Source organism: Orbicella franksi, chromosome 10 (genome assembly GCF_964199315.1).
Source record: "Orbicella franksi chromosome 10, jaOrbFran1.1, whole genome shotgun sequence".
Classification (NCBI taxonomy): Eukaryota; Metazoa; Cnidaria; class Anthozoa; order Scleractinia; family Merulinidae; genus Orbicella; species Orbicella franksi.
The window spans coordinates 24,703,013-24,725,655 of record NC_138154.1 but is presented as its reverse complement, the minus strand read 5'-3'; the positions used below and the strand labels follow the sequence as shown (position 1 = coordinate 24,725,655).

Below are 22,643 nucleotides of genomic sequence, written 5' to 3'. Positions count from 1 at the left end.
ATTAAACATTTTTCTGGTCCTTTAGACCTCAATTTTGGCCCTAAAGGGTGGGATATACCCTCCGAAAGTTCCTCCCCCGGATAATTGTTGGGTATTTAGCTAATTGGAAAGTAATCCTATATTGCTTCTTAATACGATCTACTTCAGCGGAAGTTTGTTCTTAGAACTTCCATCGTAACTTTAACTTAAATTTTCAAACTACGAGACCAGTTCAGAGTCTTGCTTTTAGTCGATCGTGGCCGAGCCAACTACAAGTTACTGGATGTTCACCTGCTCCTAATGAAATACCGTTTAAAGGAGTTGTTATATTTCGGAGGTAGAGAAAGATATTTTTAACTGTTACAGACAACGCAACAGACACACTTTGCAGTGACATGCACCCACGCTTACATGGCGCTGTTCACAAAACAAGGGTTTAGTAAACCTTCAGTTACGACTAAGTAATTTTCCGCATTATTTCCACGCCTAAAATCTGTCACATGTCTAGACGGGGGATCGTCACGTTCACGTTCAGGTCAGTATTTGATAGCATTTGTTCCACTTGATTCGTGCTGATCTAATTGTTCCACTGATAACTTATTTATCAGTATCAGGACTAGTTAAGTTCAATTTCTTTGACTCAGAGACGAAAAGATCAGTGAGCAGTGGTTATGTCACAATGATTTATATCTTAACTGAGTCAGAAAGAGGGTTTAAAAATTTACAACAAGGGGTATGGGGGAGGGGGGAGAGGTTTCAGACAACTGAAGTGCCATATTGCTTTACTTTTTAACTCCGTTTTTTTCTTTTCTTAAAAAGCCCCCACCCATTGTGCCGTTCCTCTCGTGCAAAAATACTTGATATCAGTATGTAATGCTTTTTCGAATCAGGGGCTCGGTGGAACAAATTCCTTTCATTTTTTATGAATTATGCAGTGCAAATAAAATCAAATGAACCATGATATAAAAGAAAGCCCCAGCTCTGAAACATTTCATAGTTATTCATCTGAAAGTAATAATTGGAGAGAGAGCAGGCTAAATGGATTTCACGCATACTTTTCTAGTAAGGAATATTGGCTAAGGTTCTTCCAATCTTAGATTTTATGACTCATAGCAGTTTAACTTTAAAATGTCTAGTCTTTTATATTTTACCCTCGTTAAGTTTCTTTCTTTTTTGCTAAATGTCCTCTTTATTATCCATTAGGGCATGTTACGTTGTTTCAGAAAAAATATCATGGAGACGTGACATCAAAGATTTTTAATTCTTCTGAAATTTTAACGACAACACGGTGTCACGATTTATTAATAGTCAATGACCAGGTTACAATTGAAGATATCACTTCCTCATCCGCATGTAGGCTGCAGTTATGTGCTTACTGGTCCCTGTGGAAGCCAGGCCAAACAGACGGAGAACTGCAACAGCTATCAGCCTTCAGTCATTTTTAAGAAAAGTAGACGACTGTCAAGCCGGTAATCTTTTACAGATTCACTTTGATGGAGGTATAACCCAGGCAAAATGCGATGGTACATCTACAAAAAGCTTAACAACTAGTAAGTCTCAGTCAAAACTACATCACCTCCCCCCCCCCCTCCCCCCACGCGCCCAGTGTGTCGTGTTATTGCTTAAGGTCCAAAATTTACGTACGGAGATTGTTGCTTTCTGATGCAGCTGAGCTGCCTTGTTTTGATTGCATACTATTGAGTCTTGTTTAGTTATAATTTTAGCTGAAATTGTTTTCAGAAGTGTTCCCTAATAGTGTACTTTGTATTTCAAAGAATTTACGATTGAGGATACCAGAGGAAAGAAATGTATTCAATACACTGATAAACAAGGCGGTAACACACGGTACTATGCGCTGAAGGTCATTGACAGGGCGGCGGTCACGCCGACGGTCACTTTTATGGTGAGTTAAAACTATTTCTAAGCGTCTATTGGCAAGTGTATTTTGTTTACATATTTTTTCCGATATTATAGTTCTACTGAGTGCCGTAGCGGACCGTCAGGTAACACGGCTAAATTTATTGGACATCCACTACAAAGTTGAAGTTTGAACAGTGTCTTTCTTTCCAACTAATCTGAAATCCCTGAGTTTGTGGACGTTCTTCGCTCAAACGAAACCGTTTCGATTTTGCCGTTATTTTGCTGCGAGCGATCTATGAAACTAAACAACAGTGTTCAAGAAAAGTCAATTTGGCTGAAACATTGCACAATATCAGCTGTAAATTATCGGAAGTCTATATGTGATATTATTTAAAACTGCATCATTGGATAATGCAACTCAAGCGTTTTCATTGGCTTAGCCATCATGGAATATGAGTAATTATACTATACGGTACAAATATCAGTGTGATAAGCGTACGCATAAGAATTTTTTAATTTTGGGGCGTTTTTATTTTCATTTTAGTTTAGTTTTCTATATTTTAGGGGCGCTTTTAATAAAACAATTATTCCACTGGCGCTTATTGGATATCAGATGACTATAGTCAACTCGGCAACGAACCTCGTTGGCTTTTTATCATCTCATTTCCAACGCGGGTTTGTGGAATAATTCCACAGCGGCGGGAAGATAACAATTTTTTTTTCGAGCGGTAAAATATAGTGAGAAAATGGAAAATACGTGGCTCGGATTCCGGATGTCACTGAGTGCGTATGAATTTTATGAGTGGTGCTTTTTCCAGTAAAACACCTGTGTCTTTATAATAAATGATAATATTCGTTGGCAACAACGCGAGACCACCATAGGCTCTTGTTGCCAATAAGTAAACGTATGTTTAGCTAAGTAAAATGAGAGTTTTCTCTGAGCGAAATGTTTATTGAGTTTTTGTTTTCTTTCACAGAATGAGCGATGTAACTCTTCAACTGCTGATGCTTTCCTGTTTGATGAAGAAAGGCAACCACCCTATAGATATAGATATTATAAAAAAACGCTTGCTAAGAACACTAATTTGTACCTAGGAGTAAGTAACACCTGCACTGATGATAGATTGTCTCTAATCTGCACCAACATCGGTGATAGGCGCTGTAAATTTAGATGGAGATCATGAATCAATTGATCAATCGATCGGTCGATCGCTCATTGAATCAATGAATCAGAGAATAAATAAATAAAATTAGTATATTTACTCAGATGATTATAGAAATTCTCGTGCTCTCGTTGCTCGAGAATGGCGGCATATTCCGCTATAATCACCACCCTCTAATTTTCAAAATGGCCGCCTCACGCTTTCTCAGTCTCTGAAAATGAAATTAAGATAAGGAAAGAAAATGCTATTCCGAGAAACACCAAAAATACAGCTGAAAGTTTGGACTGACACTTTTTAAAGATAAGATGTGAAAATTGTGCTAAATATAACAAAGAAACCTTTTTAAATTCACTTGAAAATGTCGCTTATGTCGATATGCGCGAGCAAATCAAAACAACTATTAAATTTTCGCAACACTTTAGTTATTTACTTTATTTATCTAACAGAATGGTTTCAACAACAAACCGAATGTACTACTGACTTTGAGACAATTTTAGCCTCCTTTTTGCTTTTTCGTAGAGGCCGAACGTTTTAAAATGCGCGAAAAACACTTGCCGTTTTGACGATGTGATGTATTAAACTATGTGATCTGTGCGTGTGATTGGTCGCTGACGCGTGACAATAAGAAATAAAATTTAACATTTTTCGATCGATCTTTTGTTTAGGCATTTCCATAATCACCTGAGTAATTATATTAAAACTTCGGCGAATAATTGTTAAAGATAAATAAATTAACATAGGCTTGAAACAAACAGATTCATAATATTGTAATCAGATTCATGATATCGTTTTGAAAAAGTAGGTTATCAAAGTCATGATCATTAATGATTCATCAAGTTAAAACAAAGAAAATCACAACCGTGAATTAGGTTTGCATATCCGGTCTTAATAAGCATAGATTTTGAAGAGTTTACTTCTCCGTTTACTCCTTAGATTTTGTTTGGGACCAAATTGCTTAATAAAATCAACATGCGTATTATTTGGTAGTGTTTATGTTCTTTTAATTTATAATTCTTGCCAGTGCTACAATAATTAGCTGGTAGGGAGGGGGATACATGATGAAAAATTACTTACTTAGAAGGGGTGGGTAGGAAGTAAAATTACTCAGTCAAAAGAGTTAGCGGTAATCCTCCCTCTTGGTAAAACATTGTTTACCACGGTTGATTCATTTCCGTGAACTTGTTACACCATTCAACGTGCATGTGAACGTTGATCAGAGAACGTAAAATGAGTTGGTCTGTTTGAACTGCCCTGCCAAAACTATGAAATTACCATTATATACAAAATATTTACGTGCAAGTAAACTTCTACTAATAAGAATGTAATCTGATTGGCTGAGCTATCGTACACTATCAGCCAATAGTTCACTGCTAAATTTTCCTGCATCGTCATTAGCCAAAACCGATCAAGTGGTACGATCTCGCACGGGCACTATTTAACAATTAGATTATGAGCTGGAGATTTCTCTGAGGTGATAGTCGATGAGGCCGAAGGCCGAATCAACTATTACCTTATAGAAATCAAGAGTGAATAATCTAATTGTTTTAGTAGAATTCTAACTGAATTAAACGCAGAAAACGGTTTCCAACGGTTTCCACTTCCCACGCTTTAACAAAATTGCAAGGACAATTATAAAATACAAAATTACCATTATATACGAGATATTTACGTACAAGTAAAATTCTACTAATAAGAATGCAATCTGATTGGCTGAGCTATCGTATACTATCAGCCAATAGTTCTTCCTGCATCGTCATTGGCCAAAACTGATCCAGTGGTACGATCTCGCAGGGGTTCTATTTAACAATTAGATTATGAGCTAGAGTTAATAGTTGATGAGGCCGAAGGCCGAATCTACTATCGAGAGTGAATAATCTAATTGTTTTAGTAATATAGAAATCGAGAGTGAATAAATGAATAATCTAATCAAACATGGTATGTCGTGTTTGATATGTTACGCAATCACCCATTCAAGGTTGCTATTATCTTCCACGACAGCAGGTTTTTCGACGCGTGCGCTGTTTTGAGCTGCTGCCAATCAAACGGTTGGCGGTGAACGTAACTCCTAAGTTGTGATTAAGTTAACAATAGTTCTCTCATTCTCTTACCCAGAGGCCGCGCTCCTTTTTAGCGAGTATCTAGAATTGCGACCTCTGTCGGAGAAGGTCCAATTTTCTGAGCATGCGCAGAATAATTGTTTCGTATTCTCAGCCAATCAGATTTATCAGACTTGACTCTGAGCATGCACAGAGTGACGGGAAGTCCGTGAATCGCGAACTCCCGGTGTTGGACTAAGCCAGAGGTCGCCTTTCTTGGTGCTGACCAAAAGCGGCGCGGCATCTTGGGACGAGAATGTAGTGTGGCGGGCCACACTTTGAAAAGATACTTTTGTCCACACCTTCGCGAAGAAATGCAGCTTTATTTCTACAGTTAAGTCTACTGTCCACATTAATTCGGCACGGAAACGGAGCTTTTCGAAAACATTCTTTGAACCGGAGGAATTTTAAAGGCCCGGTGAAAATGCCGGCTTTTCATTTTACTGGGGACAGAAAACATTTTGAACAGGGAGCTTTTCGAAAACGATGATGAGTTTTCCTCGAGCACAAATCCAAAATGACCAGTGATTGTTTCGTTTTTCATTTTCTCCGGCGTTTTGAGAGTGAAAACACCGTTTTTAAATTTGTTCTTTGTAATGTGGACGAGACCGTAGACTTTGACCTTAGACCTTGAAAATTTATTTCATGCTTTTTAGGATGTCATATCGAAAATATCCATATAATAAAAACAATGAACAACAAATCAATGGCAAGAAGATAAAATACTGTTTAATTGACCTCTCTTCTTTCTGATGGTAAACTGAGTATAGCTTTTGAAAAATAGTTAATCCGCAAACGAATAGATTTGTCTAGGAAGATCGAAGGAGACTCTGCTTGCAGGGTAATAGAACACAAGCCCTTCTGGATATTTTCAGCCCGTTTTCTCTATTGTTTGAGAACCGTTTTCTATTTAGCTTTGAAATCTGGCGTCAGCCAAAGCCGGACACGCAAACCCAAGAAAAAGTACCCCGACCAAATGCAGCCGCCCTGACTTAGAAGGTTTACGGTTATTATTGAAACAACAGAATGAAAAATAAATTAAATAAAACTATTTGCAGCGATTAGTGATGAAGTTTTTCAATGAACATCAACGCTAAAGAAAGCACGTTTCGGTGTCATTTTGACATCATTGTCAAATTAGAAATAAAATGTGTGCGCAGGCGACTACACCACTGTTTCCTGAAAAGCAGCAAGGGCCGGGTAACTCAAATGGTACTCAGTATCAGTTCTATCAAATTCAAACTCTTATGGAAGAATAACTCTTCAAAATAATGAAGGATACTTGACAAATTGTTTTGAAAAGCTCCACTGTAAACTCATCGATTACCGGCGAACGGCAGAGGATTCGACAGGACGTAGAGCCTAAAATGTTCAGAAAGCGTTGTGAGCAGCCGCTACTAACCGTTCCTCTCAGTTTTAATTTTTAGACGCTGTTTTGAAAAATACAGGAAAACCTTGTATATTGAACGGTATTACACCCTACCTTCCTGTCATAATTGCCGGGGTAAAAACATGATTGAATTTATATTTGTTTGTATAGAAACCGGCTGAGAATGTAATAAATGTTCTTGTTGATTGCAACTTGAGAAACATCATACTGATCATCATTTTGCAAGTGTACTTGATAACAATTTCCTGTTAAAACCCAACGATTAATTAACGCCGTTGTATACCCCCCCCCCTCCAGCATTAATAGAATTAGGAACAACTTCTGCTTACGGATGATTAAGAGCACAGCTATGATAGGAACTTGCAAACTTGACACTTCGTTGACCACAATTTGACATAAATTAATTTACCGAATCATATTCACGCAGCGCATGAAGTGGAAAAAACGCGTTTTTTAATGAGCCCGTAGATAATTTGGTATGATCAATATGCTTAAGGGGTGCGACCTTTTGTATGGTCACGTTTAAACGTATCTGGCGTGACACGTAACGAAGGACATTTCTACTGGAAAAGTTGCCGAAAGTGTTGGCACACTTGCCAAATATCTTCCGTACATCGATTTCGCTCAATTTCCGGCAACGATGTGCTCTCAAGCATACTGCACGAGTAGTCCTTATCTAAGAAGGGTTCAACGTCAAACGGGGAAGGAGGGGGCGGGGGGGGGTGGTGGTCAGTCTTTCCACCTTAAAGAGTAAACAGGTTATTGTAAAGCAACATACGTCATAGGGAGTGAACTAATCGTCCTGTCCGATGCGACCTTTTGCATGGAACGGGCCGTACTCGATCAATGAGGGTCTGAATGGAGTTAACCGACTGGCGACAAAGGGCGAAAAATATTACTGCCTACTGACAAACGAGGGAAAAAAATTACCGAATAGCGAGAAAAAATTAACTGAGTTCTTTCCGACAACCGAGAAAGGTCGAAAATGTTAACCGACAACCAGCAAAGTAAGGAAATTTTAACCGACAACCAACACGTGGACTCCCCCATTCAGACCCTCTTCAATTTCAACACATTTTAACCCTTTTCAAATAGTCGCTATTTCAAGGTTAAATAGGTGCTCGGTTCTTTTAAAATGCACTGGAATAGAATATTGAATTTGAATGTTTGAGAAAAACAAAACATGGCCAAGGGAAACAAAACACAGTCAAGGTATCTGTTTTCGGCAAATAAACTGTCCGATGTGTCACAATTGCGAAGCAGTCACACCTCTTGTGCTAAGAATCTCAGTCGTTGGTTATCAATACAGTCAATAGCGTTCCTCAGTCGTAGATTGCTGTTGGGGTGACATTTCAAGACAACATGTCAATGTTTTCATGATGGATATTCAAGCGAATGACCTCTTGAACAAAGATATATAGTAACATATATGCAACTGAAACTTGGTGCCGGCAAAAAAATTCTCTGCGTATCATCTTATGCCGTCGATGTAACCTAAAGGGTCCTAAAGTCTCTCCATTTATACGGACAATTACTCATGGTTCCCGCCAAACGTCCCCATTTAATTTGGCAAACAAATGATAGTAGTATAAAAAGTAACTGAGGGTTTACACACGTGTGTTAAAATGATGTAGACTCACAGCGACTTAAGTTATTATTCTTTTAATTGAATACTTCAATCTTAATCAATAAAACTCAACAAGAGATATTCTCTTGATCGCAATTGATATGTTCCCTTGGTATCAAAGGTGTTAACGATTAATTCCTTTTGATGGTCGAGATCCAGTTATTGCTAACAAATCTGGTGAATATGCAATAAAACGGAATGATGAAATAGTAAACAAGTCAGTGTCAAGGAAATGTAAATCAGATGTTCCGACTTCGTTGAGCGATACAGTATCAAACCATCCGTGGTAGAAGCGGATGGCGGGAGCTGAGGCTGAAAGAGAATCAGTCGAATTAAACATTTTTCTGGTCCTTTAGACCTCAATTTTGGCCCTAAAGGGTGGGATATACCCTCCGAAAGTTCCTCCCCCGGATAATTGTTGGGTGTTTAGCTAATTGGAAAGTAATCCTATATTGCTTCTTAATACGATCTACTTCAGCGGAAGTTTGTTTGTTCTTAGAACTTCCATCGTAACTTAAACTTAAATTTTCAAACTACGAGACCAGTTCAGAGTCTTGCTTTTAGTCGATCGTGGCCGAGCCAACTACAAGTTACTGGATGTTCACCTGCTCCTATTGAAATACCGTTTAAAGGAGTTGTTATATTTCGGAGGTAGAAAAAGATATTTTTAACTGTTACAGACAACGCAACAGACACACTTTGCAGTGACATGCACCCACACTTACATGGCACTGTTCACAAAGCAAGTATTTAGTAGGAAACTTTCAATTAAGACTAAGTAATTTTCCGCATAATTTCCACGCCTAAAATCTTCCGCATGTCTAGACGGGAGTCGTCACCTTCACGTTTAGGTCAGTATTTGATAGCGTTTGTTCCACTTGATTCGTGCTGATCTAATTGTTCCACTGATAACTTATTTATCAGTATCAGGACTAGTTAAGTTCAATTTCTTTGACTAAGAGACCAAAAGATCAGTGAGCAGTGGTTATGTCACAATGGTTTATATCTTAACTGAGTCAGAAAGAGGGTTTAAAAATTTACAACAAGGGGTATGTGGGAGGGGGGAGGGGTTTCTGACAACTGAAGTGCCATATTGCTTTACTTTTTAGCTACGTTTTTTTCTTTTCTTAAAAAGCCCCCACTCACTGTGCCGTTCCTCTCGTACAAAAATACTTGATATCAGTATGTAATGCTTTTTCGAATCAGGGGCTCGATGGAACAAATTCCTTTCAGTTTTTATGAATTATGCAGTGCAAATAAAATTAAATGAACCGTGATATAAAAGAAAGCCCCAGCTCTGAAACATTTCATAGTTATTCATCTGAAAGTAATAATTGGACAGAGAGCAGGCTAAATGGATTTCACATATACTTTTCTAGTAAGGAATAATGGCTAAGGTTCTTCCAATCTTAGATTTTATAACTCATAAAAGTTTAACTTTAAAATGTCTAATCTTTTGTATTTCACCCTCGTTAAGTTTCTTTCTTTTTTGCTAAAAGTCCTGTTTATTATCCATTAGGGCATGTTACGTTGTTTTAGAAAAAATATCATGGAGACGTGACATCAAAGATTTTTAATTCTTCTGAAATTTTAACGACAACACGGTGTCACGACTTATTAATAGTCAATGACCAGGTTAAAATTGAAGATATCACTTCCTCATCCGCATGTAGGCTGCAGTTATGTGCTTACTGGTCCCTGTGGAAGCCAGGCCAAACAGACGGAGAACTGCAACAGCCATCAGCCTTCAGTCATTTTTAAGAAAAGTAGACGACTGTCAAGCCGGTAATCTTTTACAGATTCACTTTGATGGAGGTAGAACCCAGGCAAAATGCGATGGTACATCTACAAAGAGCTTAACAACTAGTAAGTCTCAGTCAAAACTACATCACCTCCCCCCCGCCCCCAGTGTGTCGTGTTATTGCTTAAGGTCCAAAATTTACGTACGGAGATTGTTGCTTTCTCATGCAGCTGAGCTGCCTTGTTTTGATTGCATACTATTGAGTCTTGTTTTGTTATAATTTTAACTGAAATTGTTTTCAGAAGTGTTCCCTAATAGTGTACTTTGTATTTCAAAGAATTTACGATTGAGGATACCAGAGGAAAGAAATGTATTCAATACACTGATAAACAAGGCGGTAACACACGGTACTATGCGCTGAAGGTCATTGACCGGGCGACGGTCACGCCGACGGTCACTTTTATGGTGAGTTAAAACTATTTCTTAGCGTCTATTGGCAAGTGTATTTTATAAACATTTTTTTCTGATATTATAGCTCTACTGAGTGCCGTAGCGGACCGTCAGGTAACACGGCTAAATTTATTGGACATACATTACAAAGTTGAAGTTTGAACAGTGTCTTTCTTTCCAACTAATCTGAAATCCCTGAGTTTGTGAACGTTCTTCGCTCAAACGAAACCGTTTCGATTTTGCCGTTATTTTGGTGCGAGCGATCTATGCAACTAAACAACAGTGTTCAAGAAAAGTCAATTTGGCTGAAACATTGCACAAATATCAGCTGTGAAATATCAGAAGTCTATATGTGATATTATTTAAAACTGGATCATTGGATAATGCAACTGAAGCGTTTTCATTGACTTAGCCATCATGGAATATGAGTAATTATACCATACGGTACAAATATCAGTGTGATAAGCCTACGCATAAGTATTTTTAATTTTGGGGCGTTTTTATATTCATTTTAGTTTAGTTTTCTATATTTTAGGGGCGCTTTTAATGAAACAATTATTGCACTCGCGCTTGTTGGATATAAGAGGATTATAGTCAACTCGGCGACGAGCCTCGTTGGCTTTCTATTATCTCATATCCAACGCGCGCTTTTGGAATAATTCCACAGCGGCGGGAAGATAACAATTTTATTTTCGAGCGGTAAAATATAGTGAGAACGTGGAAAATAAGTCACTCGGGTTCCGGGTGTAGTGCGTATGAATTTTATGAGTGGTGCTCTTTCCAGTAAAACACCCGTGTCTATATAATAAATGACAATATTCGTTGGCAACAACAAAAGACCACCATAGGCTCTTGTTGGCAACAAGTAAACGTATGTTTAGCTAAGTAAAATGAGAGTTTTCTCTGAGGGAAATGTTTATTGAGTTTTTGTTTTCTTTCACAGAATGAACGATGTAACTCTTCAACTGCTGATGCGTTCCTGTTTGATGAAGAAAGGCAACCACCTTATAGATATTATAAACAAACGCTAGCTAAGAACACTAATTTGTACCTTGGAGTAAGTAAAAAGTGCACTGATGATGGATTGTCTCTAATCTGCGCCAACATCGGTGATAGGCGCTGTAAATTTAGATGGAGATCATGAATCAATTAATCAAACGATCGGTCGCGACCGATCGCTCATTGAATCAATGAATCAGAGAATAAATAAATATAATAAGTATAATTACTCAGATGATTATAGAAATTCTCGCGCTCTCATTGGTCGAGAATGGCGTTATATTCTGCTATACTTTCACCCCCCCCTCTAATTTTCAAAATGGTCGCCTCGCGCTTTCTCAATGTCTCTGAAAAAGAAATTACCGTAGTTTCTCGGTTATAAGGCGCACGGTTTTTTCGAGGAAAATCTGTTTTTTCTTGGGAAGTTTTTGCCAAAATTGGGGTGCGCCTTATAGCCGAATATTTTCGCGCAAAAAAATCTAACGACAGCAATTTTACCGGAACTTACAGTTAAAACTAGACAAAAGACACTAAACATTGGTCATTGACTTTTTTAAGATTTGGTGGTTCTGAAAAGAACCGGGTGGCTCTGAAAAGAGCCGTTGTTGTTGTTTTGAAATTTATTGATGTCTAATCTTCCTCCTCGCTATCCGTGTCAAACTCGTTCTCCAGTTCATCATCTGCTTCCTCGTCTCCAGCTTCTTCTTCGTCCCACACAGCTTCGTCCTCGGTGCCGTCCAGAGCATTTGATATTCCACAGCACTTGAATGAGTTCGCGATCAAATCAGCGGGTATCTCTTGCCATGCCTTTTGGATCCACTGCAAAACCAGTTCTTTGCTCGGCGCACGCTTCTTCCCCGACGGAGTGTAAGTGAACGGACCGTTCCCCATCCAAGTCTGGTATTGGGATCGCACCTTGGTCTTAAAAGGTTTGTTGATACACTTGTCCAGGGGCTGCAACACGGGCGTAAGTCCACCAGGAATAACTGCGACTTCTACGTTTCGCCTCGCCAGAAGATCTTTCACGGCGTTTGCCATGCCCACGGAATGAATCCCACACGAGGAGAGCTCTTTGGTCTGTTCCTTGATCAAATACAATGAACATAAACAGATTTATGGATCATCAGTGACAAGCACATTACTCCAGATTACTGGAAATGGAAAAATAAACTCAACAATGCTTACCTTGACTTCACTGATCGCTGAACCAGTCGGCTAATTGCTGATCCATCTCAGCATACTTCGGTCGGAAGCGTCCCATAGATGCACGCTTTGCTGTCATCCGCAGCTCGCCGGAAAACAAAACGTGTTGTTGGTTACGCCATTTCCTAACCATGGATTCTGAAATGCCGTATTCACGAGCGATTTCACGGTTGTTGTTTACCGCCTCGGCCTCTGCAACGATTTTCAACTTGAAGTTGAGGTCATACGAATGACGGCGAGAGCTTGGCATATTTACGATTGAGATTTGACTGTTTACGATGAGAACGTATCAGTAAGTTTTGCAACTGTGTTTAAGTTCGGCTTGTTGATGTTTTTATAATACCAACTCGGATCGTTGAATATTTATTAGAATCTTTATAAAAAACGAAATATGTTTCCTGAGCAGGAAAGCTGAAATTAACGTGTATGCGTTGTTTGTTTACACTCAAGTTTATCATTAGAGGTGCGAACTTTTAGCTTTTGTCTTCGTGTATATCATTAAATGTGTGACTTTTTCACTTTTGTTGAAATTTGTTCACGTTTATAGAGAGTTCGCGTGCTAATTGTGCCAAGAGAATAAAATTTTATCTTTATGATCTCTTCATTTCTTGGTGCGTCTTATAACCGAGTATTTTCACATAATTTTCAGTTTGGGAACTTTGCATGATTAAGTTGCCAAGTTTGGGGTGCGTCTTATAGCCGAGTGCGCCTTATGACCGAGAAACTACGGTAAGATAAGGAAAGAAAATGCTATTCCGAGAAACACCAAAAATACAGCTGAAAGTTTGGACTGACACTTTTCAAAGGTAAGATGTGAAAATAGTGCTAAATATAACAAAGAAACCTTTTTAAATTTACTTGAAAATGTCGCTTATGTCGATATACACGAGTAAATCAAAGCAACTATTAAATTTTCGCAACTCTTTAGTTATTTACTCTATTTATCTGACAGGATGGTTTCAACAACAAACCGAATTTACCACTGACTTTGAGACAATTTTAGCCTCCCTTTTGCTTTTTCTTAGAGGCCGGACGTTTTAAAATGGGCGAAAAAAAAACCGTTTTGACCAATATGATGTATTAAACTATGGGATCTGTACCTGTAGTTGTTAGTTGACGGATGACAATAAGAAATAAAATTTAACATTTTTCGATCGATCCTTTACTTAGGTATTTCTATAGTCACCTGAGTAATTGTATTAAACCTTCGGCGAATAATTGTTAAAGATAAATAAATTAATATAAGCTTGAAGCAAAAGTTCATAGTAATCAGATTCATAATATCGTTTTGAGAAAATAGGTCATCAAACTTATTGATAATTCATCAAGTTAAAACAAAGAAAATCACAGCCCTTGGGGAGGTTTGGATACCCGGTCTTTATGAGCATAGATTTTGACGAGTTTACTTCTCCGTTAACTCCTTAGTTTTTGTTTGGAACAAAATTGTTTAATAAAATCAACATGCGTATTATTTAGTAGTGTTTATGATTTTTTAATTTATAATTCTTGCCAGTACTACAATAATTTGGCCGGGTGGGAGGATACATAGTGAAAAATTACTTATTAAGGAGGGTGGGTAAGAAGTAAAATTACTCTATCAAAAGAGGAAGCGGGGTAAACTTCCCTCGTGGTTGTTTAGCACTGTTGATTTATTTCCGTGAACTTGTTACACAGTTCAACGTCCATGTGAACGAACATGCGAACATGTTTTCTGCCAAAACTATAAAATTATCACCATATACAGAATATTTACCTACAAGTAAAATTCTACTAATAAGAGTGCAATCAGATTTGGCGCGAAAATATGCTCGGATATTTGTCCTTGGACATTATATGCAACCTCGTTCCCAGGCTCTCTCGCTCTTCTTCCTCCCTTGGTCGTTGCAAGAAAGACCCTTGGTTGCGGCTGGTCATGTGACCACCCAGAATCTGGGTGGTAAAAAAATCTGTTGGGCGGGAGGGTGGCAGAGTGTTTGATTGCCGCAAACTCTGTGGGTTTGAAAACCTCGAGCTGACTGACTTTCGTTCACAAAGAAATTCAGCAGCCGAATGGAGCTCTAACTTTTCGACGGTTCGCACATTTAAAACGTCTCGTACCGAATCGAAGTGAAACCAGTCGATCAGTCTCTTGAATCTTTGTATTTGGAGGTAATTTATTTTCTTCTTTATGCGGTACTGTTTGGATGTTAAAAAGTGTTTCTGTTACACGGCCAATTAGTATAGGAAATAGCACGGTTTCTAGGGGTATTTGGGATAAATACCGCGAGTGATATTTCAAAATTCACCAAAATATCACGAGCCGCCGGGGCGAGTGATATTTGGGGAGTTTTGAAATATCACGAGCCGGTATTTATCCCAAATACCCCGAAGAAACCCAGCTAGTTTTTGTTTATACTACAAGGCAAAGAAATTTTGCATTTCATATAACACACATATTTTTGTTTAGTCACGCGCAGTTGAATGGCTTTACAATGACATGTGGTTAAACATGTGATCGCTTAAACATCACATATGGTCACACATCACACAACTGTGATGAAACTGTACTCGAATGTCTGTAAATCTCAGTTCTAAAGAGTGAAAGTTTTTAATAGGCTCATCAATCAAAGTTTAACAATCATCTGCAATCGATTCTGCCTGTGGAACACTGCACCTCGGCTCGGGAAACTTCTTGCTAAGCTGGTAGTTGATGGTCACTTGACAGCCGTGGAAATTGTTGATTGTAGTCAACCGCTCTTCATTCATCATTAGCGTGTTTTCCACATCAGAGGAAAGGCCAACATTCTGAAGAGGACGGCGTTGGTTGGACGTGCTTGCCTGACCGTCAGAGCTTATGATTGAGGAAATCAGCCGTTGTTCATTCTCATCGCCTTCCTCGTAGGCGGCTAAAGAGCGCTCGTTTGTATGGCCAGTGACGCCAATAATTGCGGAGCGAGGTTGGTTGGCAGCTTTGAGTTTCTTCACCAGCGTTTTGCGTGCACTGTGGTTTGTGAGCCGTTTACCTTCAATCTCGCCCTGAAGAGCCATAGATTTCATGAAGGAATTAATGCTGTGGATCCCCATTCTCTGTCGCTTATACCACACTTGAGACTTAGGGCGCTCAATCACCGCGAGGTAAAATGGCCCACTGTTTTTCATTTCCTCGGGTCTGTGTGACAGGAACGTCTTTAGAAGCTTGACTGGACATCTTGGCCCACCAGTTGCAAACATTTTCGGCTGAACCACTCTTCTTTTTTTGCGAAGGCCGCCCTGACGCGTTTTTGCGGGATTTTCTTCGTACGTGATGTACTCGACGCCATTGTCGTCTTTGGTGAATGAAAAATCTTCGACATACATGTCATGGTGTTCCTGACAGCCTCGTAATCCGGAATGCTGCGTCAAAAGAAACCACATTGTGGTTATTAGGGACTTCGGAGACTGGCTGCCAAGGAGCCCTTTGGACCACAACAGCTCTTCATCTTCAGTGGTTAGTGCTTTTGATGCACAGGGACGTTTGCCGTAGCCCTGTTCACGGAGGAAGCGAGCTTTCCCTTCGAGTACTTTGCGACTGTTGACAAACTCTCTGTCCTTGGCAATGGGCTGCTGCCTGCATCCTTTAAATGACGGTCCGGGGACGCTATCATTACCCGCAAACTGTCTGGCTCGTAGTCTGAACCATCCTTCTTTCTCACCTCGGCGAAAAACTTCTGAAGCATCTCGTCAAGTTCCTTGGCTTCGTGGCTTACAATATCTGGACTGTATCCTTTTTCTTCAGCCCATGTGGTCCAAACAGTAAGCCAGGTCTTAGTGCTTTTCTTTGTGTTCGAATTTTCTGCATTTTCCTTAAATTGTTGTAGTTCTTTCGCGTCACAATCGGGAAATCTATCCGCCATTGTTTTAAAATTAGAAACAATAATTTTTCAGTTACCATGGAAACTGGCTGTAATTTTTTACATGTAAGTATTTCAAATTTGGCTTAAATACTACTGGTCTTAGCCAATCACATTTTAGAAATTTCTCAGCTTGTAGTTCAGACTTGCATTTGATTTACAGCAATGTAAAATGATTTACAGTTTTGTTGAGTAGGCCTGCACTTATATTTCATTTGCATCAGGTTTATGTAAGTTTATATTTAGACACATGCCTAAACGCGGTTCCTTAGTCAAGAATTATATTTTGCAAAATGGTAAATAAAACACCGTTTTATATAGCGACCAACGTGCCGTGAGGTTAATTCAGGAAACATGAAACAGCAAAACAGTGTTACCTCTTGGAGCCAATACGCTGGATATATGTAGATATATTTCGTTTGACCTGTGTGAACCTTAGGATAAGACTGGAGAATTTTAAAGGTGTATTTGCCCGTGTGTCGTTTAACATAGCGATGACCAGTGATCGCCTTTCTTTCGCTTCATTTGAGATCGAAAAAAATTATTCTTGAGTCTACCCACACAGGTGGTCAAGTGACCAGCCGCAACCAGGGTCTTTCTTCCAACGACCAAGGGAGGCAGAGAAGTGAGAGCCCGGGCACAAGGTTGCATTATCTGTTCCTCGAAGCTCACAGTTTTCCTCGAGCTACGTTCTCGGAAAACTGTTCGCTTCTCGGAACATATAATGTCCGCTGACAAATATCCTAGCACATTGCCGCGCCAAATGGAAGCTATTGTTTATATAAGACGAACTTAAATTTTTGTAAGGACCACCGTGGCGAAATAGAAGTACCGGATCCTCTAGCTGTAGAAGATCTTATCAGCTATAAGTTGAATGAATAACAGAGGAAGATAAGCAAGTCTGATTACTGTTTAATCGGCCTTGCTTATCTTCGTCTGGTATTGTTTATACAGTTCACCGCTAAATTTTCCTACATCGTCATTTGCCAAAACTGATCAAGTGGTACGATCTCGCGCAGACACTATTTAACATGCAATTAGATTATTAGCCAGAAATTTCTATGAGGTGATAGTTGATGAGGCCTTCTGCCTTCGGCCTCATCAACTATCACCGCATAGAAATCGAAAGTGAATAATCTAATTGTTTCAGTAGAATTCTAACTGAAATAAACGCGGAAAACAGTTTCCAACGGTTTCCACTTTACGCTTAAACAAAATTTCAAGGATTGAATTTTGTGATTGGAAATTCGCAGTTGTTTACGCGCGCGCGTTGTTTACGCATGCATAATACAGAGAATATCACACAGCAAAAGAAATATATATATAGAAAATATATTCCCTTGGACTTATTAAAGACAGTGTTTGGCCTCCAAACACCTCCGCTCCGCTACGTGTCGTATTTTCACCTCTCCGAAAGTCCTCAAACGCGGTCTTTCGTGTTTGATATGTTACGTAACCGCCCATTCAAGACCTGCTATTATCTTCCGACGAGTGCACTGTTTTGAGGTGCTGTCAATCAAACGGTTGGCGGTGAACATAAATCCTAAGGCGTGAGTAAGTTAGTGCTCTGAGTAAAGGCGGGCCACACTTTGAAATTTGAAAACGCAGCTTTATTTCTACGGTTTGGCCTACAGTCAACACTAATCCTTCACGAAAACGGAGCTTTTCGAAAAGGTTCTTCAAACCGGAGGAATTTGAAAACGCCCAGTGAAAACGCCGACTTTTCGTTTTAGTGCATGTGGATGGAAAACAGTTTGAAAAAGGATCTTTTCGAAACCGATGACGAGTTTCCTGAAACACAAATCCAAAATGAGCAGACTTTCCAAATTTCTCCGGCGTACGGTGTGGCGCGACCTTAGACTCGATGGTCAAAAAGACTCACGCTCAACTGATTAGAGCACCCGGTTTTATAGTGACACTTAAATCGACCGGCGATCATACGACCTTGTGGAAAGGATCAATAGCATGAAAAATTGACTTGATCGCAGGTTCATAGAAAGGGTGATGTTCGAGTCAGTCGCTTGATGTTACTATTTTAAAAACGGTAGACGATAGCTAATGCTCGATTTGTCTTCTTTTCCAGATCACCTTTATTGACTCTCCTCAGCCGACGCAGCACAATGTCGCTGGATAGTGCTTTCCATAGTATCGTAACGATCGCTGAACATTTTTGTATCGATCGCAGCGATTATATCTATTAAAGAACTTATCCTAATTAATATTGTCGTGGGAAGTTTACAATAGGACACTTTTATTATATCTCTCAGTTAGTGCGAGCTCTGTGATTGGTCAGTTTAGCGGTCCGTACTCTGCTGTACAGCCCGTCAAATTTAAAGCTGTTTTTGTTGCCAAAATGTTTCGCGATTTATCGCCAAGTGTTCTTAACGTTTTTAGCAAGTAAAAGTTTAAAACTCTCCTTTACTTCTGATTTGTGCACTAAAACCTGCTAACGACTTAAGAGTCACTTAGCAACGATTTCAATTTGACTCGTTTAGCTTTCGAGGTGCGTCAGAAATTTGAAGCAGTTCCGTGTGAATAGAAATCGTTCCCGAACCCGTCAGACACACAGTAGAGATATAATAAATATCTTACTAACATCGTTTACTCGGTCCGTACTGTAAGTTACGGATCCTCGTTGTTCTCCTTCGATTTATGGCCCGCGCGTTCGCGCTTAGGCCATATAAATCGATGGGGAGAAAACTCCGTCCGTAACTTACAGCACGGCCCTCGAACTCAGTTATTAAGAGGTATGTGTTGGAGTGGGAGTCTCTCTCAGGAGTCTCAGAGAACAGTACGATCCTGAGCAGATGTTTTCGAAATTTGCGTTTTGGGAGTTCTTCCAAAGTCTGAAATCCATTGAAAATTTATTTGACGCCTTCTATAAGTGTCATATCGGAAATACCCATATGATAAAAAAGGAAAAATAAAGCAATGGCAAGAATAAAATACTGTTCAATTGACCTTTCCTCTTTCTGATGGTAAAAGTATAGCTTTTGAAAAGTAGTGAATCCGTAAACTAATAGAACATAAGCCCATGCGGATACTTTCAGCTCGTTTTCTCTACTGTCTGAGGAACGTTTTCTGTTTAGCTTTGTAATTTAGCGCCGGCGGCTCAATCAAAGTCCCAGTTTGTCGAAAATGAAAATGAAAGTTGCTGAACCTTCATGTATGATAGAAAGACTACATGAGGAAGTTAACCAAAGAACATTCGACATTTTGCATTTTGAAATCGTTGTTTAATAAGTGACTCTTAAGTCGTTAGCAGACTTCAGTAGACAATTCTAGAAGTAAAAGAAAGTTTTAAACTATTACTTGCTTAAAAAGTTAAGGACACTTGGCAATAAATCACAAAACATTTTGGCAACAAAAACAGCTTTAAATTTTAGCGGGCCGTACGGTAGGATATACGGATAATTAGAACCCGAGTAAAGGCTCGAAAAGGGCAGATATATAATTTATTTTGGATTTCTTGTTTTCGTCACGCTACAATATTATAATAAACACACGATTTTGCCTTCACTACACAACCGAACGCACACAAAGGTTTTCAGGCATGAGCACGTGGCCGTGGATCAGCCAGGCCCAAGATATGTTTTAATTGACATTAATAAGATTACAGCAAAATACATAAACAATGGATCGATATCCCACGTGCATCAAAGCCGGACACGCAAACCCCCAAACCTCTAATTTAGGAAAAGTACCTCCGACCAAATGCAGCCGCCGTTTAAGGTTATTATATAAACAACACAGAATGAAAGATAAATTTAAATAAGAATATTTATACCAATTAGTGATTACCCATTATCACAAATTACCGCCCACTAAAGGTTTTCAATTAACATCAACGCTAAAAATAGCACTTTTCGGTGCCATCTTGACATCATTATCAAATTAGCAATAGAATGTGGGTGGATTTGACTACTCCACTGTTTCCTGAAAAACCACAAGGGTAACTCAAATGGTACTCAATATCAGTTCTATCAAATTCAATCTCTTATGAAAGAATAGTTCTTCAAAATAATGAAGGATACTTGATGAATTGTTTTGAAAAGCTTTCACTGTAAACTCATCGATGCCCGGCGAAGGGTAGAGGAGTCGGCAGGACGTAGAGCCTAAAATGTTCGGGAAGCGTTGAGAGCGCCCGGTACTAGCGGTTCCTCTCAGTCTTTGAGACACTGTTTTGAAAAATACAGGAAGACCTTGTATATTGGACGGTATTACGCCTAACCTTGCCATCATGATTGCCGGGGTAAAAACATGATCGAATTTCTGTTTGTTTGCATATAGAAACCGGGTGAGAATGCAAATAAATGTTCTTGTTAAAAGCAACTTGACAAACATCATACAAATCATCTTTTCGCTAGTTTACGAGATAAACATTTCCTGTTAGTTAACGCCAGTGTAACCCCCCAGCATTAATAGGATTAGAAACATCTTCTGCTCACGGATGAGTAAGAGCAAAACTATGGTAGGAACTTGCAAAATTGACACTTCGTTGACCACATTTTCGCATAAATTAATTTACCGAATCATACTCACGCATGAAGGGGAAAAAACGCGTTTTTGAATGAGCACGTAGATAATATGTTATGAACAATATTCTTGGGGGGGGGGGGGGGGTGAGACCATACGTGTTGTGCGTGACATGCATTGAAGAACATTACTGCGGTAAAGTTGCCGAAAGTGTTGGTACATTTGCCAAATATCTTCCGTACTTCGATTCCCCTCAATTCCCGGCAACGATGAGCTCTCAAGCGTACTGCACGAGTAGTCCTTATATCAGAAGGGTTCAACATTGAATGGGGAAGGAAGAGGTGGAAGGGGGGGGGGGTGGGTCAATCTGTGTACCTTACAGAGTAAACAGATCTTTGCAATGAATGCTTTTGCATGCTAAAGCAACATACTTCATAGGGAGTGAATTAATTCTGTCCGATGCGACCTTTTGCATGGAACGAGCTGTATTCAATGAGGGTCTCAATGAGGTTGACGTGAAAGAAAATCAGTCGATTTAAACCTTTTTGGGGCCCTTACGATCTCAATTTTTTCCATGCAAATTGTTGGGTGTTTAGCTAATTGAACCGATTAATCGATCTTATATTGCTTCTTAATACGATCTACCTCAGCGGAAGTTTGTTTGTTCTTAAAACTTCCATCGAAACTTAACTGCTCCCCTTGAAATACCGGTTATATGAACAACCTGATCTCAACTGACCGTAGCTGAAAGAAAAATACCTGACATCATTACGTAATGCTTTTTAGAATCAGGTCCGCTGTCGAACAAATTCCATTCATTTTTTATGAATTATATAGTGCAAATAAAATTAAATGAACCATGGTATAAAAGAAAGCCGTAGCTCTGAAACATTTTATAGTTATTCATCTGAAAGAAATCACTGGACATAGATCAGGCTAAATGGATTTCACATACACTTTTTTAGTAAGGAATATTGGCTAACGTTACCAGAATCTTAGATTTTATGATTCTGAAAGTTTAAATTTAAAAGGTCTTATGTTTTGTGTTTTGCCCTCGTTGAAGTTCTCTCTTTTTTGTTAAGCGTCGTTTTAATGATCCATTAGGGCATGTAAACTTTCAGAACTTTAAATATACGGTATGCCCTGTACAATGTTTGCTGCTTGCAGGAGTTGAAATGCCAGATTGAAACGCGGGTTTCCGAAGGGTAGTTTCGGATAGAGTTTTCGGACGTTCAAGAGCGTATTTCAAAGGACTGCGAGACAAAAAAATATGACGAGCACAAAGTTCTATAATTCGTGTTCAATTTTAACAAACGACATTTATCGATGTATTAATCAATGAATGACCATGCTATAATTGGACATATACAGGCTGCAGTTATGTGTTTACTGGTCCCTGTGGAAGCCAGGCCAAACGGACGGAGAACTGCAACAGCTATCAGCCTTCAGTCATTTTTAAGAAAAGAAGACGACTGTCAAGCTGGTAATCTTTTACAGATTCACTTTGTTGGAGGTGCAACCCAGGCAAGATGCGATGGTACATCTACAAAGAGCTTAACAACTAGTAAGTCTCAGTCAAAATTACGTTACGCCACAGTGTATACTATAATGTGATTACTTAAGGTCCCAAATTTAAGGAGATTATTGCTTTCTCAGTGATGCAGCTGAGCTGCCTTTTTTGATTGCGTGCTATTGAGTCTTGTTTAATTATAATTTTAACTGAAATTGATTTCAGAGGTTTCCTTGATAGTGTATTTTATATTTCAAAGAATTTACGATTGAGGATACCA

General features: G+C 39.1%; 4 protein-coding genes across 4 annotated transcripts in view; 3 read left to right on the top strand and 1 right to left on the bottom strand.

Annotated features, from left to right (window-relative positions):
• The first annotated feature begins 1,017 nt into the window (after positions 1-1,017).
• Positions 1,018-3,023, top strand: LOC145499859 (uncharacterized). Its single transcript, XM_081479387.1, has 4 exons — positions 1,018-1,041; positions 1,337-1,529; positions 1,755-1,882; positions 2,817-3,023. Exons 1-4 carry the CDS (start codon positions 1,018-1,020, stop codon positions 3,021-3,023), a joined length of 552 nt encoding a protein of 183 aa, XP_081335513.1.
• Positions 3,024-8,961: 5,938 nt separating this feature from the next.
• Positions 8,962-11,598, top strand: LOC145501200 (uncharacterized). Its single transcript, XM_081480718.1, has 4 exons — positions 8,962-9,493; positions 9,789-9,981; positions 10,194-10,321; positions 11,250-11,598. The coding sequence occupies exons 1-4, from the start codon at positions 9,470-9,472 to the stop codon at positions 11,448-11,450; spliced, it is 546 nt and encodes a 181-aa protein (XP_081336844.1). The 5' UTR covers positions 8,962-9,469; the 3' UTR covers positions 11,451-11,598.
• Positions 11,599-14,895: 3,297 nt separating this feature from the next.
• On the bottom strand, positions 14,896-15,904 carry LOC145500000 (uncharacterized). Its single transcript, XM_081479513.1, has one exon. It carries the CDS (start codon positions 15,899-15,901, stop codon positions 15,119-15,121), a length of 783 nt encoding a protein of 260 aa, XP_081335639.1. The 5' UTR covers positions 15,902-15,904; the 3' UTR covers positions 14,896-15,118.
• Positions 15,905-21,793: 5,889 nt separating this feature from the next.
• The window catches only part of LOC145499609 (uncharacterized), a 4,106-nt gene continuing 3,256 nt past the window's right edge, over positions 21,794-22,643 (top strand). The window contains exons 1-3 of the mRNA XM_081479139.1: positions 21,794-21,817; positions 22,225-22,417; positions 22,623-22,643. The exon at positions 22,623-22,643 is cut by the window's right edge and continues 95 nt beyond it. Of these exons, the coding sequence (XP_081335265.1) occupies positions 21,794-21,817; positions 22,225-22,417; positions 22,623-22,643 (238 nt within the window). The remainder of the gene's footprint in view (positions 21,818-22,224; positions 22,418-22,622) is intronic.